Below are 21,193 nucleotides of genomic sequence, written 5' to 3'. Positions count from 1 at the left end.
CTCACTGCAAGCTCCGCCTCCCGGGTTCACGCCATTCTCCTGCCTCAGCCTCCCGAGTAGCCGGGACTACAGGCGCCCGCCACCGCGCCCGGCTAATTTTTTTGTTTTTGTTTTTTTTTTAGTTGAGCGGGGTTTCACCGTGTTAGCCAGGGTGGTCTCGATCTCCTGACTTCGTGATCCACCCGTCTCGGCCTCCCAAAGTGCTGGGATTACAGGCGTGAGCCACCGCGCCCGGCCAATTCTATCCATTTCTTAGTGCTCTTGAATTTTGATGGTTATATAACAAGTGTTCTGTAGGAAGTATTAGTAAACACGAACTCGACCAAATAGAAAAAGTATTAATATTTATGTGATATATAAGTTGCACATGAAGAGGAACTATCAGAAAAACAACCTTTACGTTTACATATCCATAAGCCTCAACTCAAAACTAAAATTAGTTTTGATTTAGGGAAGAAAAAGTTAAATGAAGGCAAATGGAAGTATGTGGAAAAGGTGCTTTATATGATACTCTCTCAATAGTTCTCATACTATCCAATATTTTAAGTAAAAGCAATAAATCAAATGTACAGCTTTTTATGCAAAAATAGCATCTATTCAGTTTTGGTGTTAGCCATACCCCAAAGTCTCTCATTAATAGCACTGAATTCAGGATCTTATGACACTTCATGTTCTCAAATGCCTTTTCATTTTCCCGCACAGCAACCTCTGAACTGTGATTCAGTTCTATAACATCCGCAATCAACTCCAGCAGAGAAAGGACTGGTCGGCTGGGCGCGGTGGCTCAAGCCTGTAGTCCCAGCACTTTGGGAGGCCGAGAAGGGTGGATCACGAGGTCAGGAGATCCAGACCATCCTGGCTAACACGGTGAAACCCCGTCTCTACTAAAAAATACAAAAAACTAGCCGGGCGAGGTGGTGGGCGCCTGTAGTCCCAGCTACTCGGAGGCTGAGGCAGGAGAATGGCGTAAACCCGGGAGGCAGAGCTTGCAGTGAGCTGAGATCCGGCCACTGCACTCCAGCCTGGGCCACAGAGCGAGACTCCATCTCAAAAAAAAAAAAAAAAAAAAAAAAAGAGAGAGAAAGGACTGGTCTATTGATGGGGGTCTTTCAGTTCTAGCTTACAGTCAACTATTGACAAAATTTTCCTCATTTGTTCTTTGGACAATTTTTGTTTGCCCCAGAATTTAATGTTTTATATTAAAAATTATATGGGAGCTACTTCCCCCCCCCCCCCCCAATCCCATAAGACTCAAAAGAGAATGAGTAAAGCACTCTGGCAATCAGTCAACTATCAATCTATTTTTACCAAGTAATCATAAATTTTCCATCTGCTGTGGAGGACACCAAGTTGGATCCCTGTATGGGATGTGAGAGGTGTGAGATACTCCCTTTCTTCTTCCTTCCTCCTCCTCCTTCTTCTTAGAAAGGCATACAAATTTTATTAACATATTTACAGGGAGAACCACAGAGTGATTACCTTCTTCTTTCTTAGTTTTGGAAATTTTTCTTTAGAAATGATTTCAGACTCAAAGAAAAGTTGCAAGAAGAATACAAAGAACTCCTGCATACTCTTTATTCAAATTAGTTTTATTAGATTATCTTAATAGATAGATAATATACATGTTATACATATATAAACCTTATATATATTAATATATAAAAAGTTTTTTGTAACCACCGAAGAGTAAGTTCAGATGTGGTGCCCATTTACCTTTAAATACTTCAGTGTGCTTTTCTCTAGAAAAAGGACATTCTCTTAGTGTGATAACGGTGCTGTTTTCACATTCAGGAAATTCACATTGACAATACCATTTTCTTATTTAATGTCCTTGTTCAAATTTCACCAACTGTCTAAAGAATTTTTTTTGTTTTTTTTTTGAGACAGAATTTCGCTCTTGCTGCCCAGGCTGGAGTGCAATGGCACGATCTCGGCTCACTGCAACCTCCGCCTCCCAGGTTCAAGCAATTCTCCTGCTTCAGCCTCCCTAGTACCTGGGATTATAGGCATGTGCCACCACGCCCAGCTAATTTTGTATTTTTAGTAGAGATGGGGTTTCTCCATGTTGGTCAGGTTGGTCTCGAGCTCCTGACCTCAGGTGATCCACCCGCCTCGGCCTCCCAAAATGCTGGGATTACAGGCGTGAGCCACCACGCTTGACCATGTCTAAAGAATTTTTACAGCAAAAACAATCTTTCTGCTGTAGGCTCCACATTGCTAGGCCTGTATGTCACATTTAGTTATCATGTCCCTTGGGTCTCCTTTAACCTCTAACTGTTCCTCAGCTGTTTCATGATCCTGGAGCATATATATATATTTTTTTTTTTGGTAAAGTATACCAGCTAGTTACTTTGTAGAATGTCTCTCAATTTGGGTTTGTCTAATGTTTCCTTGTGATTAGATTTAAGTATGTGAATCTTTTCCTCATTTCCTTGAATACCTTGATTAGATGCAGTTTTGCATTTTGGACATGCATTTGTGGCAGGAATATCACAGAAGTGATGCTGTTTCTTTTCAGTTAATCAAATCATGATACACATCATGTCTGTTTGTCCCAATCCTTGTGGGATTAACCTTGATCATTAAGTTGGTGTCTGCCAGGTATCTCCACTGTACAATTACTGTTTTTCTCTTTTAAATTAATAAGTAATTTTTGGAAGATATTTCCTCATGAAGCTTTTGCCAACTAACTTTAGAATTGATGATTCTTTCTGAACCAATTTTAATTGTGATAGTTGCCAAATGGTGATATTTTAAATTTGTTATTCCTTCTGCATTTATTAGTTTTCCAACTGTAAGAAAGTGACTTTCTTTCCTATTTATGTAATCATGTATTCATTTATGTTAGTATAGACTCATGGATTCTTATTTGAGTCAATGAGTTACAATCCACTACTATCATTTTGGTGACCAAATTGTCCCAGATCTGGTCAGTGGAAGGGAGCTCCTTCAAACTGGCTCCTATGCCTTTTTGACATGTCCTCATAATTTTTTACCCACTTCCTTACTTTCTGGCAAAACAAGATTCTCAAGTTCATCATGAATTTCTCTATTCCATTCCTGGGTTCAGTCACTTCTCCAAGGATCCCTGGTTTATGTTAGTGGAGAATGATATTTATAAAGCAAGATCTGGTGCTAGATGTACCCATTACTACTGGGGTGTCACTGCTTCTAGGTCCTCCTGGGAATCAGTGCAAGAAAATATAAACACACACACACACACACACATCTACATCTATTTATAAATCTACATTTTAAAAATGAGTTCACACTGATACCTTCAGGTGCAAGCCAGCATTATAGAGTTCATTCTAACCTTCCTCATTTTCCTTTTTTTTTTTTTCTTTTCTTGCTTTCTCTCTCTTTTTTTTTTTTTTTTGTTTTGTTTGTGACAGGGTCTGCTCTGTCACACAGGCTGGAGTGCAGGGCTCACTGCAACTTCCGCCTCCCAGGCCCAAGTGATCCTCCCACTTCAGTTTCTCTGAGTAGTTAGGACCACAGGCACGCCAACACACCTGGCTAATTTTTTGTATTTTGTGTACAGACAGGATTTCGCCACGTTGTCCAGGCTGGTCTCCAACTCCTGAGCTCGAACTATCCGCCCGCCTTGACCTCCCAAAGTGCTGGGATTACAGGTGTGCCCGGCCGCCGTAAACATCTTACGACCATGGGTAGTGACTGGCAAGAATGTGCCTTGCTAGTTTTAAGATGGAGTTATTCTTAAAATGGTGTCACCCTGGCTCTCCTATGCTCTTGTTTCCCAATTTGACAACCAACATGATCTTTCTGACCAGCTCGTCCTTACTTAAAAACCGGCCGCGCGGTGGCTCACGCCCGTAAATCCCAGCACTTTGGGGGGCCGACGCGGGCGGATCATGAAATCAGGAGATTGAGACCATCCTGGCTAACATGGTGAAACCCAGTTTCTACTAAAAAATATAAAAAATTTAGCCGGGCGTGGTGGCAGGTGCCTGTAGTCCCAGCTACTCCGGAGGCGGAGGCAGGAGAATGGCCTGAACCCGGGGGGCGAAGCTTGCAGTGAGCCGAGTTCGTGCCACTGCACTCCAGCCTGGGCGACAGAGAGAGACACCATCTCAAAAAACAAAAACAAAAACAAAAAAAGCCATCATTGCCTCTCCAGTGTTCTTACACTAAAGGTGCCATCTGCCTAACTTAATTTAGGAATGCCTGTATGTTTCGGTACTGCTTAAATATTCTCAGCTTTGCCACTCCCTGTCTCACACCAACATCCAGTCATCGGGAAGATCTTTCCATTCCTCCATTTCTCTCATAACTAAAACAAATTCAGACTTAACCCTCACTACCACCGGTAACTCGCCCTTAACTCTTCTTGTAGAACTTAAATTTCATGTATTGTTCTCTCCTTCTGTCCCTGACTCACTTCCTAAATCTCTGGTGGATGTTCCCCTGCTGTCCTGTTACACTGTTATTTTGACCTAAACAGAGCTGATCACATTGCTTGCTGGGAAGATGCACATGCGATCTCTAGTGTATATAGTAGGTCCTCAATTATTACTGGTGACTGGTAAAACAGCCAAGGCCTTTTGACTATATAAATCGATCTTATTCTACGTTAATAACCATATTAGCACAGAATTCTATTCCCCTGCTGGATATTACTTACATTTGATAATGAACTAATTCCCTTTGACAGCAAAACATGTATTCAGCTTACAGTCGAAAATGCAAGGCAAGGTACACAATAAGACGGATCCAAGCCCTGACCCCTCCGAGCTTTAAGCAGTCAGGTAACTATTTGTTCTGAAAAGTATTAACTGTCCTATTAACGTTAACCTTCACAACACAATGCCTTGTGTTCAACCGGCCTGGGCCTCAAAGCACTTTCCTGGCACATTCCCTAAATTTAAAGAATGGTTTCCATAGAGCTGAGAGGGTCGAGGTAGGGGCAAGTGTAGAGAATGCAAGAAATGGAGACACCCCGGGCAAAAGAACTCTAGACTGCACTCCAACCTTAGCACTTACTAGTCATTCGAGTTCAGGACCTTGACACTCGCACTCCCCGGCGACAAGCTCCGCCTCCCCATTCCGGCTCCACCTCCCCAACCCAGCCCCGCCTCCCCACCCTGCCTCATCTACCAGACAGGTCCCGTCTCCCCACTCAGGCCCCGCCTCCCCACTCATGCCCCCGTCTCCTCACTCAGGCCACGCCTCCACATTTAGGACACGCCTCCCCGCCCAGTCCAGTCTCCGAACTAGGGCTTGCTCCAAGCCCTGCTTCCTCTCCCAATCTGGCCTCCCCACTACGGCCTAACCCCAAGCCCTTCTCCTCGTCCGGCCCCGTCTCTACACTACCGCCTGGTCCTCAACTCCACTTCCCCACTCCGACCCCATCTCCTTGACCAGCCCTGCTTTTACGCTCAGGCTCCGCCTCCCCGCCCGGTCTTGCCTCCAAATTCCGGCCTTGTCCCACGCCACGCCTCCACACGGCCCCGCCTCCACGCTCGGCCTGGTCCCAAGCTCTTCCTTCCTGCGGCACCCTGTCTCAGCACTCTGGCCTAGTACCGAGCCCCGTCCCGCCTCCACAGTCCGGAGCCCGCCTCCAACCCCGCCCTGTCCCCACACCCAGCCTGGCCGCAAGCCCCACCTCCCACCGCGCCCCGCTGTCCACTCTCCCGAGCCCCGCCTCCCACCCCGCCTTCACACTCCCGAGCCCCGCCTACATCCCCGCTCTGTCTTGTCATTCCACCTGGTCCGGAGCCTCGCCTCCTGCCTCCACCCTGCCCCGCCCCCACCATTCCGAGCCCCGCCTTGTCTCCTCACTCCGGAGGCACCTCCCTACCCGGCCCCGCCTCCGCGCTCCGGCTGCCAGCCCTCCCTTCCACGCTCTGGCTCCTCCTCTGTCTTCACGCTCACGCCAGGCCCTGAGCCCCGCCTCCATGTCTCGGCGCCAACTCCACATCCTGGCTCTTATCTCTGCCTTCCAGGCATCCCCCAGCTGCACGCTTGGGCCCGGCTCAGAGCCCTAAGCCCTGCCTCCTGGTCCTGGCCCGGTTTGCCAGAACTGCACCGCGCCTCTCCGCCCAGGCCCAAGCCCAAGCCCAAGCCCAAGCCCAAGCCCCTCCTTCACACCCGAGTCCGAGCCCCGCGTCCTGGATTCGGACCCGCCTGCCTGGGGCGGTGCTGCACCAGGTGCGGGTGTGGCAGGCGTCTCGGAGCGCCAGGTGCAGCTTCCGGGTCAAGATGGTCGCCGCCTGCCGCGCCGCAGCGGGGCCCCTGCCATCCCGCCGCCTCCGCTGCCTTCCCGCCCGGGCCCCGCTGCTGCGCGTCGCCCTCTGCCTTCTGTGCTGGGCCCCGGCGGCTGTGCGCGCGGTCCCTGAACTCGGGCTCTGGTTAGAGACAGTCAACGACGTAAGTGGAATGTCGGGACTGAGGCGTGGCACGTCTCGGGCCCTCAGGGCTCTCGCGGGGCTTCGCTTGACCCCGGGCTTGTTCACCTGGCCTCTGCCGGGTCAACACCGGGTCCCCAGATACCCTCCCGTGGCCTTTTGTCTGTTACGAGCGGGGAGCCGGGAGCGGCCCCTCCTCCTGCCCGAGCTAGGCTGCAGGGAAGAGCCGTCAGGATTGCTCATGGGACGGCCCTCCGGTCCGAGCGCTCGGACTGTTACTGAAGGTCACCATTCCCGACGCCGTGGCCCTTATTTTGCTCTGACATGTTTTGGCTGGATCAGGAATCTCTGCACATCTGGCAGCATCTTTGGGATTCGACTCTTCCTGTCCGGATGCAGCCACAGTGGGCCAGACCCCTGAGGCCGCAGGGAGGACTTGACAGCGCTTCAGTTTCTGCATAAACTTAGCGCGTCTGCCGCTTCCTTTTTTTTTTTTTTTTTAAAAAAAAAAAAAGAAATTTAAATGAGGAGGAAACGTGCAGTAGTCACCCTATCTCTCTCTCTCTCTTCTTGAGTTCCTGAATTTCTCTACAGTTCCTATCACAGTTCCGGGTGTGTGTGTGTGTGTGTGTGTGTGTGTGTGTGTGTGTGTGTAGGTGGGGCGGGACTAGTTATTAGGGAGTGCTTGAAAGGCGAATCTGGAGGCATGAGTGGGTGGAAACTCTTCTTTCCAAGGCAGGCTATTAGAAAACTTGGCATCGAGTAATTAGGGGAGATGATGTGGGAGAGATGCAGGGGCAGAATTATGGAAAGTCTTGCAAAAGAGAGACAGGAAGTCTGGAAGAGGCATTATCTCCGGCCTCTCTGGGGTCAGATGACTAATCCAGCACTGTTTGGGATGGGTATCTTCCACATGCCTGAAATGTCCAAGTTCTAAAGATGAGACTTATATTTTGATTTCCTTAACCAGAAAAAGAAAGTAGTTCCAAAGACTACAGATACTTCCCACAACAGCAAAGCTACTCGGAGGAACACGCTGGGTATATTTCTGGATCCTTAAGACCTAGTGCGGCCATTTCTTCTAGGATTCTTCTGGGTTGGTGACCTAATTTGTGTGCCAGTTATATAGTCTGCACATCTCCATTATTTAATTTCCTGAACGGGAAAAAGTAGAACTCAGTGAACTACTCTCATGGCTTCCTGCTGCGACGATAGTGAATAGTCAATATAACTATATTGGAAGTGACTCAGCTGCATGCATGCGTTAGATTACTTGAACATATCTGTATAGATCTTTGCCAAGTGTACTTTTAACATACCTGCAAAGATCTTTGCCAAGTGTACTTCCTGTATGAGGAAGAGAAGTTTGCTCCTTGAGTGCTGCATGATCTTTAGGCTCATTTTACTCTTGTGTGACCCTGGGCCACTAGAAGTCTAAAAGCCCTTTTCTCCCAAGAGTGGACTTATTATTTTCCTCATTTCAGGTTGTCAGAAACAGGAAAGGAGAGTGGGGCTTTCTTTCATTTGTACTGCAAATTTATCAAGAAATTTTGTTTCTTTGTATGTTTGAGACAGAGTCTTGCTCTGTTACCTAGGCTGGAGTGCAGTGGCACAGTCGTAGCTCACTGCAGCCTCAAACTCCTGGGCTCAAGCAGTCCTCTAGCCTCAGCCTCCTGAGTAGCAAGGGCTATAGGCACATGCCATACACCCAACTAATTTTTTAATTTTTGTAGAGGTGGGGGGTCTCACTATATTGTCAAGGCTGGTCTTGAACTCCTGACCTCAAGCCATCCTCCTGCCTCAGCCTCCCAAAGTATTGGGATTACAGGCATGAGCCACTACACCTGGCCAAGAAATGGTTCTTTTGAGTGTACAAGGGAGCAAATGGTTGAAGCATCACTGTGTGTCATGTGTTAGACTGGTCATTGCTGTTGCAAAGATAAATTTTAGCCATAGCCCCTTCTCCCAAGATGCTCATACAGTAATAGGAATAACAGATTTATGAGTAGATAGTCATATACACTGTGGTATACTTGAGATATTAGTGGAGCACCAAGAGGGTCACGTAACCCTGCTTCCTGGAGGAGAGACCTGCCTTAGTCTTGAAAGATGAATAAGTACTACCTTGATGAAGAAGAGGAGGGGAGCAGTACAGCAGCAGTGCAGGAAATTATTGGTGTTTCTGCTACATCAAGTTTCTGGCAGGGTTGTTAGAGGGGACTTAGGTCACCACAAGCCTTCCATGCCTGAGCTTGGCCTTGAGCCTGAGGCCAGAAGCCTCAAACTTAAGGACGTGTGTTGGCCAAGGCAAGTCATGTCATTGAGTACAGTGAGCTAGGTTCAGGACTGGAGGGGGTAGTGAGGAATGTTGTGGACTACAGATAGCATGCCCATTCTGAAGAGGGCAACTGCCATTTGGCTTCAACTTTGTGCATACACTCTAGCAGAGTGGGCGCAGAATTGCCAAAGCTCCTTGTTTTTTTAAGTGAAACTGGAATCCATATTTTTATTATGTCAATTAAAAAGTTTACAAAAGGCCTCTTGTGGACTCAATAAATCCTATTTATGGGTTGGATTAGGCCTCCAGACTCCCGGTAGCTACTTTAGGATGTGAATGAGGGAGCCATTGAAAGATCTTAGACATAATGCTAATCACTATGGCTGCTATCTAAAGATGAATTATAGGATCGGATCTGGAGGTAGAAGTACCAGTTAAGCTATTGTGGAAATTAGGCAGGAAATGCAGAGAACCTAAATTGGGGCAGTGGTGACAGAGATGGAGAGGAAGAACTAAATTTGATAAGTGTTTGTGAGATAAAGTAGGCATGGCTTGGGGATTGGGTGATGGAAGTGGAACTGGAAGGAGCCATGGCTTGGGTGACTGTAGATGGTACCACCTCCAAACAAGGTGGACAGCATAGGAAAAGTTGGTGAGCAGAGAGGAGTGTGTCTGGTTTAAAACAGGCTTGTCTGTTGGACATCCCCTAGTGGACATGTCCTTTAGGCAGTTGGGTATTTGGATGTGGAGCTCAAAGGAGGGATGCAAGTTGGGAATTTTATTGTTGTTGAAACTGTGTTGGGCAGGGGGAAGGGGTTACCACTTGTCCTGTCAGTGTTGTTTTTTTTTTTTAATTCCTAATCACTTGTACATTTAACACAGTCTCTAACTGCAGGATTTTTATTCTTGAGGAGAGAAGACATTAAACAACTAATCAACTATTTGATTTAAGTTGTGGAAAGGTTGTGAAGAAGAAAGGGTGCTGGGGATTATATAAGGGAGGGCCTGGCCTGATATGGGCCACAGTGGAAGAATTCCTGCAGAACAGGCTTTTGAGCTGGGCTTTGAAGGGTGAGGAGGAGCCAACTAGATGAACAAAGAGTGAAAGGAAGGGTTTTTAAGTAAGTTTTTCAGGTTGACCACTAATCCTGAGGGCAGGAAAGAATATCATGCTTTTCAGGAACTGGTAAGTTGAGAGGTGGGCGGGCCTTGATTATTCAGGGTCCTGTAGGCTACAGTATGAATTCTGGTCTGTTGTAATTGCACTGGTAAACCATAATGACTTGGAGCTGGGAGATGGGGACAGTTCCTTATCAAAAGTACATTCAAATTGACACCAGGAGAGCAGCATGCAAATGCAGGCAGTTCATGTCATGTCTGAGCAGTACTAATCCTGCAATGGCAGCATCTTTTACCTCTTATGTGTCACTGGCCCTAAGTCTGCTAGAGGCCAGAGCTCTCCTGATCCTCAGGGTAACTGCAGGAAGTAGAATCATGACAAGGTTTTAAGCAAGTTAGTGAGGTGATCAGATTTACATTAAAAAAATACTCTTGTCAGAGAGAGGAGTGCAAGGATTAGAACTCTATATGTTGTGGGGTAAAACAGTTGTGAAAAAAACTTTCTAAAAAGATCTTCCTCTGTTTGTTTTTCATTTTAGAAATCAGGACCTTTGATATTTAGGAAAACTATGTTTAACTCTACAGATATCAAGTTATCTGGTAAGTATAATGAAACAATAAAATACTACACTGGGCGCGGTGGCTCACGCCTGTAATCCTGGCACTTTGGGAGGCCAAGGCGGGCAGATCACAAGGTCAGGAGTTCAGGACCAGCCTGGCCAACATAGTGAAAACCCATCTCTATTAAAAATACAAAAAAAGTTAGGCGGGCGTAGTGGTGGGCGCCTGTAGTCCCAGCTACTTGGGAGGCTGAGGCAGGAAAATCACTTGAACCTGGGAGGCAGAGGTTGCAGTGAACTGAGATAGCACCACTGCACTCCAACCTGGGTGACACAGTGAGACTCTGTTTCAAAAACAAACGAACAGGAATAATAAAATCCTAATATATATATATAAAAACAAATAACATGTAATATAAACAAATGCATTCATGTAAATGAATATAACATATATAATAAACTAAGCAAATATTTTGTTTTTAAGTAGTTCTAACATTTTAAGGTTTTGTTTTGTTTCAATGAGGACTTGGTTATTTACAATAATGGAGGCCAGGCGCGGTGGCTCACGCCTGTAATCCTAGCACTTTGGGAGGCTGAGGCAGGCAGATCTGGAGATCGAGGTCTGGAGATCGAGACCATCTTGGCTAACATGGTGAAACCCCATCTCTACTAAAAATATAAAAAATTAGCCAGGCGTTGTGGCGGGTGCCTGTAGTCTCAGTTACTCGGGAGGCTGAGGCAGGAGAATGGCATGAGCCCGGGAGGTGGAGCTTGCAGTGAGCCGAGATCGTACCATGAGCCCAGGAGGTGGAGCTTGCAGTGAGCCGAGATCGCACCACTGCACTCCAGCCTGGGCAACAGTGAGACTCCGTCTCAAAGAAAACAAAAACAAAACAACAAAATACGATAATGGATTTTTCTTTTTTTTTCTCTTGAGACAGAGTCTTTCTCTGTCACCCAGGCTGGAGTGCAATGGCACGATCTTGGCTCACTGCAACCCCCACCTCCCAGGTTCAAGTGATTCTCCTGCCTCAGCCTCCCTAGTAGCTGAGATTACAGCTGAACGCCACCACACCTGGCTAATTTTTGTATTTTTAGTAGAGATGGGGTTTCACCCTGTTGGCCAGGCTGGTCTCGAACTGCTGACCCCAGGTAATCCACCCATCTCAGCCTCCCAAAGTGCTGGGATTACAGGCATGAGCCAACTGTGTGTGGCCCACAAGAATGGATTTTTCTGATCCTCTTTCAGAAAATGTAATATGAATCATTTTATGAAAATTATAATTAAAGTCTAATAAGCAAAAAAGCATTTGGTTTTTGTGAAATTTGACTTTGAGTCTCAGATTTTTAAAACTAGATAAATTGTTTTTATGAATATATGAAATGTCATGATTATGATAAACCCATTATGGCCTTGAAAATTTTCAAAATGTACATATCCTTGTAAGAAGTAAAAATTGCTGGATAACATGTTAATTAGAGTTTTAAGGTTGATAAAAGTTAAAATATTCATTAGGTAGGGACTGTCTTTTCTGTGTCAATACTGATATACCAGAACTACCAAGGTTTTTTAAGAATTTCACTGGATTTATATTGGATCATATTCACTGTGGCCCAATTCCTCTTATTGTTTCCAGTAACCTAACTAGGAAAATTGTTGCCAGAGTTAAAGTCTCAGGATAAGGAGCAGTTTTTTGCTGGCTAGAGCAAACTGGCTTCTACAGGATCCAAAGCCATGCCTCTTTCCTCTTTCACGCAACAGATCATGCTCTGCTCATTTGTTGGGGGCGATTCTGCCTGTTACGGGTCTTTCCTGAGGGAAGTCAGGCTAGCCAGCAGCTAGAAAGCAGAGGTGGTTTAAAGCAGCTCTGTAATATCAATCATCAGTGGTGATAAGAGCTTGGTAAGAGGAAACTGAAGTCCAAGGTGAGTGAGAAAAAAATTTTGGCATCTGTTTATTTAATGAATTCATGTCTCAAAGTCTAGACAAAGAGGATTTAAAAGAAACTCAGTCTGGTGCTGACAAAAAGTTATATGGGAATAAAAAAGTAATGTCAGCCACTGAAACAGAATTTGATTTTTAAAAATCATTATAAATGCCTGAGATCAACCTATGGGTAGACTACAATCAAGACATTGTTATTAACTTATCTAAAGAAAGGATGGGACAGCATGAGGGATTTAAGAGCAAAAGCATAATAAAACTAGGGTTTAGTCAGGCAAATGCTGGTCATGTCCATCAGCATTGTTGGGAGAGAGGTTTTCGTGAACCATGACCACAGCTATGACATGGGACTGGCAAGTGTGGATAATAGCATCCACCTGAGCCTCTTTGTTCTGGTGCCATGCTCACCAAATCACCTTCTCATCCGTATTGGGCCTCCAGGGAGGCATGCTGAAGGGAAAGAGTTGATCATTACTAGCCCAGTTTACAGTTTCTGTTCATTGGAAGTGAGTAATTGAGCATTCTCATTTGTACATCTGCCATCGGGAAAGGGTGACATGAGAATCTGTGTTTTCACAGAGCCAGATTTTAGTGCTTATAAAACTAAGGACTGGTCCCTTGGATTTATGTCTGTGCCATTTGGGAGATCTGATATCTGGCTTTTTAAAGGCAACCTTTTTTCTGCTGTCTCATTCAAGTCATGTGGAGCCTGTGCTCAAAAAATCTCTCAATGTAATTCACCATATTAACAGAATATAAGAAATGTACCATATGATCATCTCAAAGTGTACAGAAAGAGCATTTGAAAAAAATTCAATACCCATTCATGATAGAAACTCTAAGAAAGTTAGAAGGAAACTTCCTCAACCTGATAAAGGGCATCTGTGAAAAATCTGTAGCAAACATCATTCTCCCCAGATTGGTCTATAGATTCAGTTTAATCCTAATCAAAATCCAAGCAGGCTTCTTGTTTGTTTGGTCGGTCAATATTGTGAATTTTACATTCTCGAGTGCTGGAGGACATTGTAGTCCTTTAACAGCTTTGTTCTAGCAGACATTTAAGTTCCACGTGGGTCTGTTTGATGCTTTCCAGTTTTCTTGTTAAGTTCTTTTGCAGTAGCCTTTTGTCTGGGGCAAGCTTAGCAGTACTTCTGTGGTGTGGTCTTTCTGCTTGTCTTCCAAGTACCTGGTATATTTACTGAGGCCTCTCCAATCTGGCTAGTGGAAACTACAATAGTTCCCAGCTCTGTGCGAGCTCTGAGAATTGTTGGGCTTCCCACACATGGGCAGGCTGCCCTTCAGCCAGAAGCTCCAGGGTATCACTAAGCAGACTTCTCTCTCTCTTTCTCTATGTAGCTTCCATCTCTTGGGTACTGTCCCCCAGAAAATCTACCAGCCTCAGTCTCTTGAACTTGAATCTCTGGTCTCAGTTTCGTTTCACTCTTCGTCATTATCAGCCTTTGAGATGACTCCCAATGATCCTTGCTTCCTGATATTCATGATCTTGTGTAGTCCTTTAACACATTTTATCAGAGTTGGTCTGAGTGACTGATGGAGCATGATAGAAATAATGGCACATCCCTTCTGAGGCTAAGTTATAAAAGATACTGTGGCTGCATCTTTGCTCTCTCTCTAATCACTCACTCTGGGGTAAGCCAGCTGCCGTGTCGTGAGGACGTTCCCAACAGAGCTCTCCTTAACTCCAGACTTAAAGCTTTTCAGTCGGCCTATTCATATCACCCTCTCACCTGGATCATTCAAAAGAAAGGCCAGACTCCTCAGCAGGGCGTAAGACCTCATGAATTTTCCCCGGCACTTCTCCAGCTTCAACTCTTTCTCCTTTCCCCAACCTGTGTTCTAAGCATAGCAGACTATTTTCAGAGGTCACACTCATGCCATGCTTTCCCTCAGCCTGGGCATTTACATGTGTGGTCCACCCTTGTCTTCACCTGGCTAACTCCTGCTCTTCCTTCAAGTTACAGGTCTCCTCCTCCACCTAGCTTACCCAGAGCCCATTCTTCATGCTCTCCTGGGCTATGATAGGTGACCTGCTCAGTGCTGCCTTGACTGTTCCCAGCCTCCGCGACTACTGAAAGTGCCTGTTTAGTTGTTAAAACTCTCCTCCAGTACCTCTTAAGTCAGAGACAGGCATTGTTCTCATTTACCATCATAGCTCTTCCTGGCACGCAGGATGGGGCTCACTCAGTATATTTTGAATGAATATGTAAGTGAGAAAAATGTTTGAGAGTGAAATAAGCAGTGACTTAGCATATCAGGCCACTCAGTTTATTTAATATTAGACTTATAGATGAAATGAACAGAATTACAGCAGCTTTTGGTTAACTATAACAATTTAATGAATTTTATCTGTCTCATTTACACTGACTTTTTGGAGAAATTAGGTAATGTTTTACTCATTGTTACACTAAAGTAGCCTATTTTTAATTGCATTCTCAAAACCTTAAGTTTATATTAGAGTGTATGTATTATTCATGTAAAACGAGACTTTCTTTTTCTAAACAGTTAAGTCATTCCATTGTTCTGGGCCTGTGAAGTTTACCATAGTGTGGCATTTGAAGTATCATACCTGTCACAATGACTATTCTAATCTGGAAGTAAGTAAAACACAAGTTTTTAATGTATATAAAGCTATGAAGGAAAATTATGAGTATAAAGATTTATTAGCTCATCAAGTGAGGAGGCTAGAAATAGAGATTATAGTTTTAGAAGTGCCACAGATTAATTTTGGAACTTATGGCAATAAACCAAGTTACGTGCTGAGAAGACTACAAGCATTTAGTTGCCTTGTATGTTATGAAAAATGTTAGTAAATGTTTAAATTCAGGCACGTAGGAGTCATTGATAAAGATGCTGTGCATACGAATAAGTGCTTAATTTGTGAAAGAAGTGTAAATGTTTCACTTTTAAAAAAAATTATAGGGAACCTAGAACTGTATTGAGTACAAGTAGATTTAGTGAGCACAAGTAGATCGCAGAAAGAGGTGAGGAGAAGAAAGGAGATATCTGGGGAAAGGCAGAGGAGACTGAGAGAGAAGGAGAAAGTGGCTGTGCTGAGGAAGGCTTTTCCTGCACTTGGCTCTGAAGCCTGGGTTTCTTCCTCCTGGGATGTGCACTGGGCTCTCAGCAAGGTGTTTCTCTTCATGATTCTCATGATGGTTGCTTGGGATTGTTTCCTTTTCAGATTCTCTGTTACCTGTTTGGCTTCTACCTTGAATAATATATGGGTTTCCATATTTTTATTTTTTAAAATTATATATGTATATATGGATATACCTATACATATACATATATATGTACATATACCTGTACATGTATATGCATATACATATAAATACATATGAGATCTCTCTTTGTCACCCAGGCTGGAGTACAGTGGTGCAGTCATGGCTCACTCTAGCCTTGAACTCCTGGGCTCAAGCGACCCTCTTGGCAGGTTGCCTCAGGTAGCCTCCAGAGTCTCTGGGATTATAGACGTGAGACTTTGTGGCTGGCTTTCTATATTTTTATTAGTATTATATTTCTATTTGGATTGAACCATGCCATTTTCCTTGAACACTGCCTTTTTGGTTTTACCTCTAAATATTTTACACCTTCACACTACTTCAGTGTAAATTTCCTAAACACAGAGATATTCATTTATGTTTTTCACAGCATAATTATAGAATTCAAATTTAACACTGATATGATGCTATTATATATAAACCTTATTAAAATTTTGCAGCGGGGCAGGGTGGCTCACTCCTGTAATTCCTGCACTTTGGGAAGCTGCACTTTGGGAGAGGATTACTTGAGCCCAGGAGTTAACGACCAGCCTGGGCAACAAGTGAGACCCTGTCTCTACAAAAAATTTAAAAATTAGCCAGGCACAGTGGCATGTGCCTATAGTCCCAGCTGTTCAAGAGGCTCAGGCCAGAAGATCCCTTGAGTCCGGGAGTTCAAAGTTGCAGTGTGCTGTGATTGCACCACTGTACTCCAGCCTGGGAGACAGTGAGACCTTGCCTTCAAAAAAAACAAAAAAAATCACCAGTGTCCCAATATTGTCTTTTTTTTTTTTTTGAGACAGAGTCTCGCTCTGTTGCCCAGGCTGGAGTGTAGTGGTGCAATCTCAGCTCACTGCAACCTCCGCCTCCTGGGCTCAAGTGATTCTCCTGCCTCATCCTCCTGAGAAGCTGGGATTACAAGCACGTGCCACCACTCCCAGCTAATATTTGTATTTGTAGTAGAGATGGGGGTGTCACCATGTTGCCCAGGCTGGTCTTGAACTCCTGACCTCAGGTGATCCACCCGCCTCTGCCTCCCAAAGTGCTGGCATTACAGGCGTGAGCCACTGCGCCCCGGCCCAATATTGTCTTTTTTAGCAGGCCCGCCTGCACACACACCCCACCCCCTGTACAGGAACCAATTCAGGTTCACATTTCATTTCCTTTCCTTGTTTTTGTTTTTAGTTCTTGATAATCTGAATTTTCCCCCCTTTTTGGTATGTCATGGCATTGATAGTTTTGAAGTGTACAAGCCATTTATTTTTGCAAAATGCCCCTCAATTTGAATATTTCTGATGTTTACTCATGATCAGATTCAAGTTATATATTTTGGCAGGAATACCACAGAATACTGATTTGTCTCATTTTTGGTGATGTTAATTTGGTCAGTTGGTCAAGGAGGTGTCTGCAAGATTTTTCCATTCCAAAGTTACTACTTTTCTCTTTGTTATTAACAACAACTTGTGAGGAAATACTTTTGAAACTATGTAAATATCTTGTGGTTTTCATCAAACCTTCAGCCACTTGTTTTAGCATCCTTTCATGATTCTTGCCTGATGAGTCAGTCATTACTATGCTGATTGCTGAATGGTGATTTTCTAGTTCCATACTTTCTTCTTCATTTATTAACATTCTACTATAAGGATGCACTCCCTCTACTTCCCTAACCAATCTGTCTTACCTGTCAGTCATCAGGTTGGACTCGTTGATTTTTACTTTGTTATATAGGTTATAATCTATTACTGTTTTTATTTATTTTGCTCAAATTGTCCCATATTTGGTCTGTGGGAGCCAATTCCACTTTTTTTTGATGACTGGGAGCTGCCATTAAGGAGCCCGGTTCATTCATCCCTTCAAGGATGCCAGGAACTTCAGGTAGTTGTGTAAATGAGCGTCTCCTCTGCACTCAGCTACCTTTGCTGTATCTTACTGTTTGCTTTCTCTTTTTTGTAGTTGAATGCTGCTTTCTTTCTCTGTAAAATCTCTTACACATGGGATAAAATACAAGTAGCCCCAGAACAAAGTATGTTTGATTTCTCTGGAAACTATTTCCTTGTAGTATCTTAGTCAATTTTCTTACTGTAAGTATGCTTGTGTCATGTGTTACTGTATCTGAACACACTGGAATGGCTAAAAGATTATGATTATCTCAATTATATTAAAATTATATTCAAAACAGTTTTTATTTGGTATTTTATTCTACCTCATATTTCCAGGTATTTCAAACTGAATATAACTTTTGGTATTATTTAGACATTAACTTTTATATATATTCTAGGATAAGAAGTGTGGGAATAAATTATAACATAGAATTTTACCTTATATAGGAGCTGTTCCAAAAACATAAACTTAGTGTTGATGAAGACTTTTGTCATTATTTCAAGAATGACAACTGTTGGACAACAAAAAATGAAAACTTAGATTGCAACAGTGATTCACAGGTGTTTCCCTCTTTGAATGTGAGTATCTGACTTGCCATGTTGAAATAAAGTTTATTTTATTCCTAGTGAATACAAGTATCAGCTGAAGTAATGTTTTATCAGAATTTTGATAAAGGTGGTATCTGACTTGCCATGTTAAAATAAAGTTTATTTTATTCCCAGTGAATACAAGTATCAACGTAAGTACTGTTTTTCAGGATTTTGATAAAGGTGGTTAACTTGTAAATTTTTAGTGTATATAGTAGTGTGTTTGTGTGTATAGTAGTACGTAAGAAGTAAGATACTTGGCTGGGCGCAGTGGCTCACAGCTGTAATCCCAGCACTTTGGGAGACTGAAGTGGATACATCACCTGAGGTCAGGAGTTTGAGACCAGCCTGGTGAAAGCCCATCTCTACTAAAAATGCAAAAATCAGCTGAGTGTGGTGGCGTGTGCCTGTAGTCCCAGCTACTCAGGTGGCTGAGGCATAAGAATTGCTTGAACCTGTGAGGAGGAGGTTGCACTGAGCCATGATCGTGCCACTGTACTCCAGCCTGGGCGACAGAGCGAGACTCCATCTCAAAAAAAAAAAAAGATAGGATACTGATACCATTGTTCCATTTCCTTGCAACTTATTTTGGCAACATCCTTGCAAGGGTCTTTTATATCTGCTACCTCCAATTTATCTCTCACTCTTCCTTCTGTCAGCTGCAGTCAGACCTTTGCATCCATCATCCCATCGAAACAGCTCTAGTCAAAACAGCTCACAGTGACTTCCATGTTGTTAAATCCAGTGGTCTGTTCCTCTTACCAAAAGTCTTGATTTATCAGCATTTGACACACGTCAACACTACCTCCTCCTTTATGCCTTTTCTCCCTCCCAGTGTGGGAGCTTAGATTCTAAAATGATTAACAGCAGTCGGCTGGGCGTGGTGGCTCAGCCTGTAATCCCAGCACTTTGGGAGGCTGAGGTGGGTGGATCACCTGAGGTCAGGAGTTCTGGACCACCCTAGCCAACATGGTGAAACCACGTCTCTACTTAAAATCCAAAAAAGTAGCTGGGCGTGGTGGTGTGCACCTGTAATCCCAGCTACTCGGGAGCCTGAGGCAGGAGAATCACTTGAACCCAGGAGGCAGAGGTTGCAGTGAGCTGAGATCGCACCATTGCACTCCAGACTGGGGGACAAGAGTGAGACTTGGTCTCAAAAAAAAAAAAAAAACCAGAAGTCAGCCGTGGGTAGTGAGTTTAAATTTATTTTTTGTTCTTTTGTAAATTCTTTTTTTTTTTTTGAGACGGAGTCTTGCTCTGTCGCCCAGGCTGGAGTGCAGTGGCCGGATCTCAGCTCACTGCAAGCTCCGCCTCCCGGGTTCACGCCATTCTCCTGCCTCAGCCTCCCGGATAGCTGGGACTACAGGCACCGCCACCTCGCCCGGCTAGTGTTTTTTTGTAGTTTTTAGTAGAGACGGGGTTTCACCGTGTTAGCCAGGATGGTCTCGATCTCCTGACCTCGTGATCCGCCCGTCTCGGCCTCCCAAAGTGCTGGGATTACAGGCTTGAGCCACCGCGCCCGGCTCTTTTGTAAATTCTGAAGTAAAAATGTCTTCAGTAAAAGTTTTAAAGGAGTTCTCTTTAAAATGTGTTGAAATATAATAAACACAGAAAACTACCCATCAGTGTACCCCTCAATGAATTTTTAAAAGGCTGGGTGCGGTGGCTGATGCCCATAATCTCAGCATTTTGGGAGGCCGAGGCGGGTGGATCATGAGGTCAGGAGATTGAGAGCATCCTGGCTAACACAGTGAAACTTTGTCTGTACTAAAAATACAAAAAATTAGCCAGGCGTGGTGTCGGGCGCCTGTAGTCCCAGCTACTTGGGAGTTTGAGACAGGAGAATGGTGTGAACCCAGGAGGCGGAGCTTGCAATGAGCCGAGATTGCGCCGCTGTACTCCAGCCTGGGCGACAGAGCGAGACTATGTCTCAAAAAAATGAACAAGCAACGAAAAACTGAGCACAACCATGTAGACCCTGATGAATTGTAGAACATTTTAGCACCTAGAACCCTCTTTTAGTTCCTAACACTTTCCCTGCCAGTGGCAACATTATCCTCATTAAGGAGTAAGTTTTATTTTTATTTTTTAACTTTTATTTTCAGGGGTACATGTGCAGGTTTGTTATATCATAAACTCATGTCACAGGAATTTGTTGTACATATTTACCTGACCTAGGTACTAAATTTAGTACCCAATAGTTATTTTTTCTGCTCCTCTACCTCCTCCCAACCTTCACCCTTAAGTAGGCCCCTCTTTGTGTCTGCTGTTCCCCTCTTTGTGTCTGCTGTTCCCCCCTCTGTATCAGCTGTTCCCCTCTTTGTGTCCGCTGTTCCCTTCTTTGTGTCCGTTTTCTCATCATTTAGCTCCCCCTTGCAAGTGAGAATATGTGGTATTTGGTTTTCTGTTCCTGTGTTTGCTAAGGAAAATGTCTTCCAGCTCCATCCATGTCCCTGCAAAGGACACGATCTCCTTTTTTATGTCTGCGTATTATTCCATGATGTATTATCTACCACATTTTGTTTATCCAGTCTACCACTGATGGGAATTTAGGTTGATTCCATATCTTTGGCAATGTGAATGGTGCTGCAATGAACATATGTGTGCATGTGTCTTTATGACAGAACGGTTTATATTCCGAGGAGGGGGTATAGCTCAGGGTTAGAGCATTGGACTGCAGACCAAGAACGGTTTATATTCCTTTGGGTATATACCCAGTAGTGGGATTGCTGTGTCAAGTGGTAGTTCTGTTTTCAGCTCTTTGAGGAATTGCCACACTGCTTTCCACAGTGGTTGAACCAATTTGTACTCCCACCAGCAGTGTATAAGCATTCCCTTTTCTCCACAACCTTGCCAGCATCTGTTATTTTTTGACTTTTTAATAATAGCCATTCTGACTGGTGTGAGATGGTATCTCATTGTGGTTTTGATTTGCATTTCTCTGATGATCAGTGATATTGAACTTTTTAAAATATGCTTGTTGGCCGTGTGTATGTCTTCCTTTGAAAAGTGTCTGGTCATGTCCTTTGCTCACTTAAAAATTTTTTTTTGTTTTTTTTTCTTGTAAATTTGTTTAAGTTCCTTATAGACGCCGGATATTAGACCTTTGTCAGATGCATAGCTTGCAAATATTTTCTCCCATTCCGTAGGTTGTCTTTTTACTCTGTTGATAGT

General features: G+C 44.1%; 1 protein-coding gene across 2 annotated transcripts in view; it reads left to right on the top strand.

The window, feature by feature from the left end:
• Positions 1-5,835: 5,835 nt before the first annotated feature.
• Positions 5,836-21,193, top strand: part of TMEM87B (transmembrane protein 87B) — a 62,450-nt gene continuing 47,092 nt past the window's right edge. For both annotated transcript variants that reach the window (XM_026449774.1, XM_026449775.1), the window contains exons 1-4: positions 5,836-6,390; positions 10,305-10,365; positions 14,794-14,885; positions 17,879-18,010. In XM_026449774.1, coding sequence (XP_026305559.1) covers positions 6,223-6,390; positions 10,305-10,365; positions 14,794-14,885; positions 17,879-18,010 — 453 coding nt within the window. In that variant the 5' untranslated portion in view covers positions 5,836-6,222. The remainder of the gene's footprint in view (positions 6,391-10,304; positions 10,366-14,793; positions 14,886-17,878; positions 18,011-21,193) is intronic.

Source organism: Piliocolobus tephrosceles, chromosome 15 (assembly GCF_002776525.5).
Source record: "Piliocolobus tephrosceles isolate RC106 chromosome 15, ASM277652v3, whole genome shotgun sequence".
Taxonomy (NCBI): domain Eukaryota; kingdom Metazoa; phylum Chordata; class Mammalia; order Primates; family Cercopithecidae; genus Piliocolobus; species Piliocolobus tephrosceles.
This window is presented reverse-complemented; position numbering and strand designations above follow the sequence as displayed.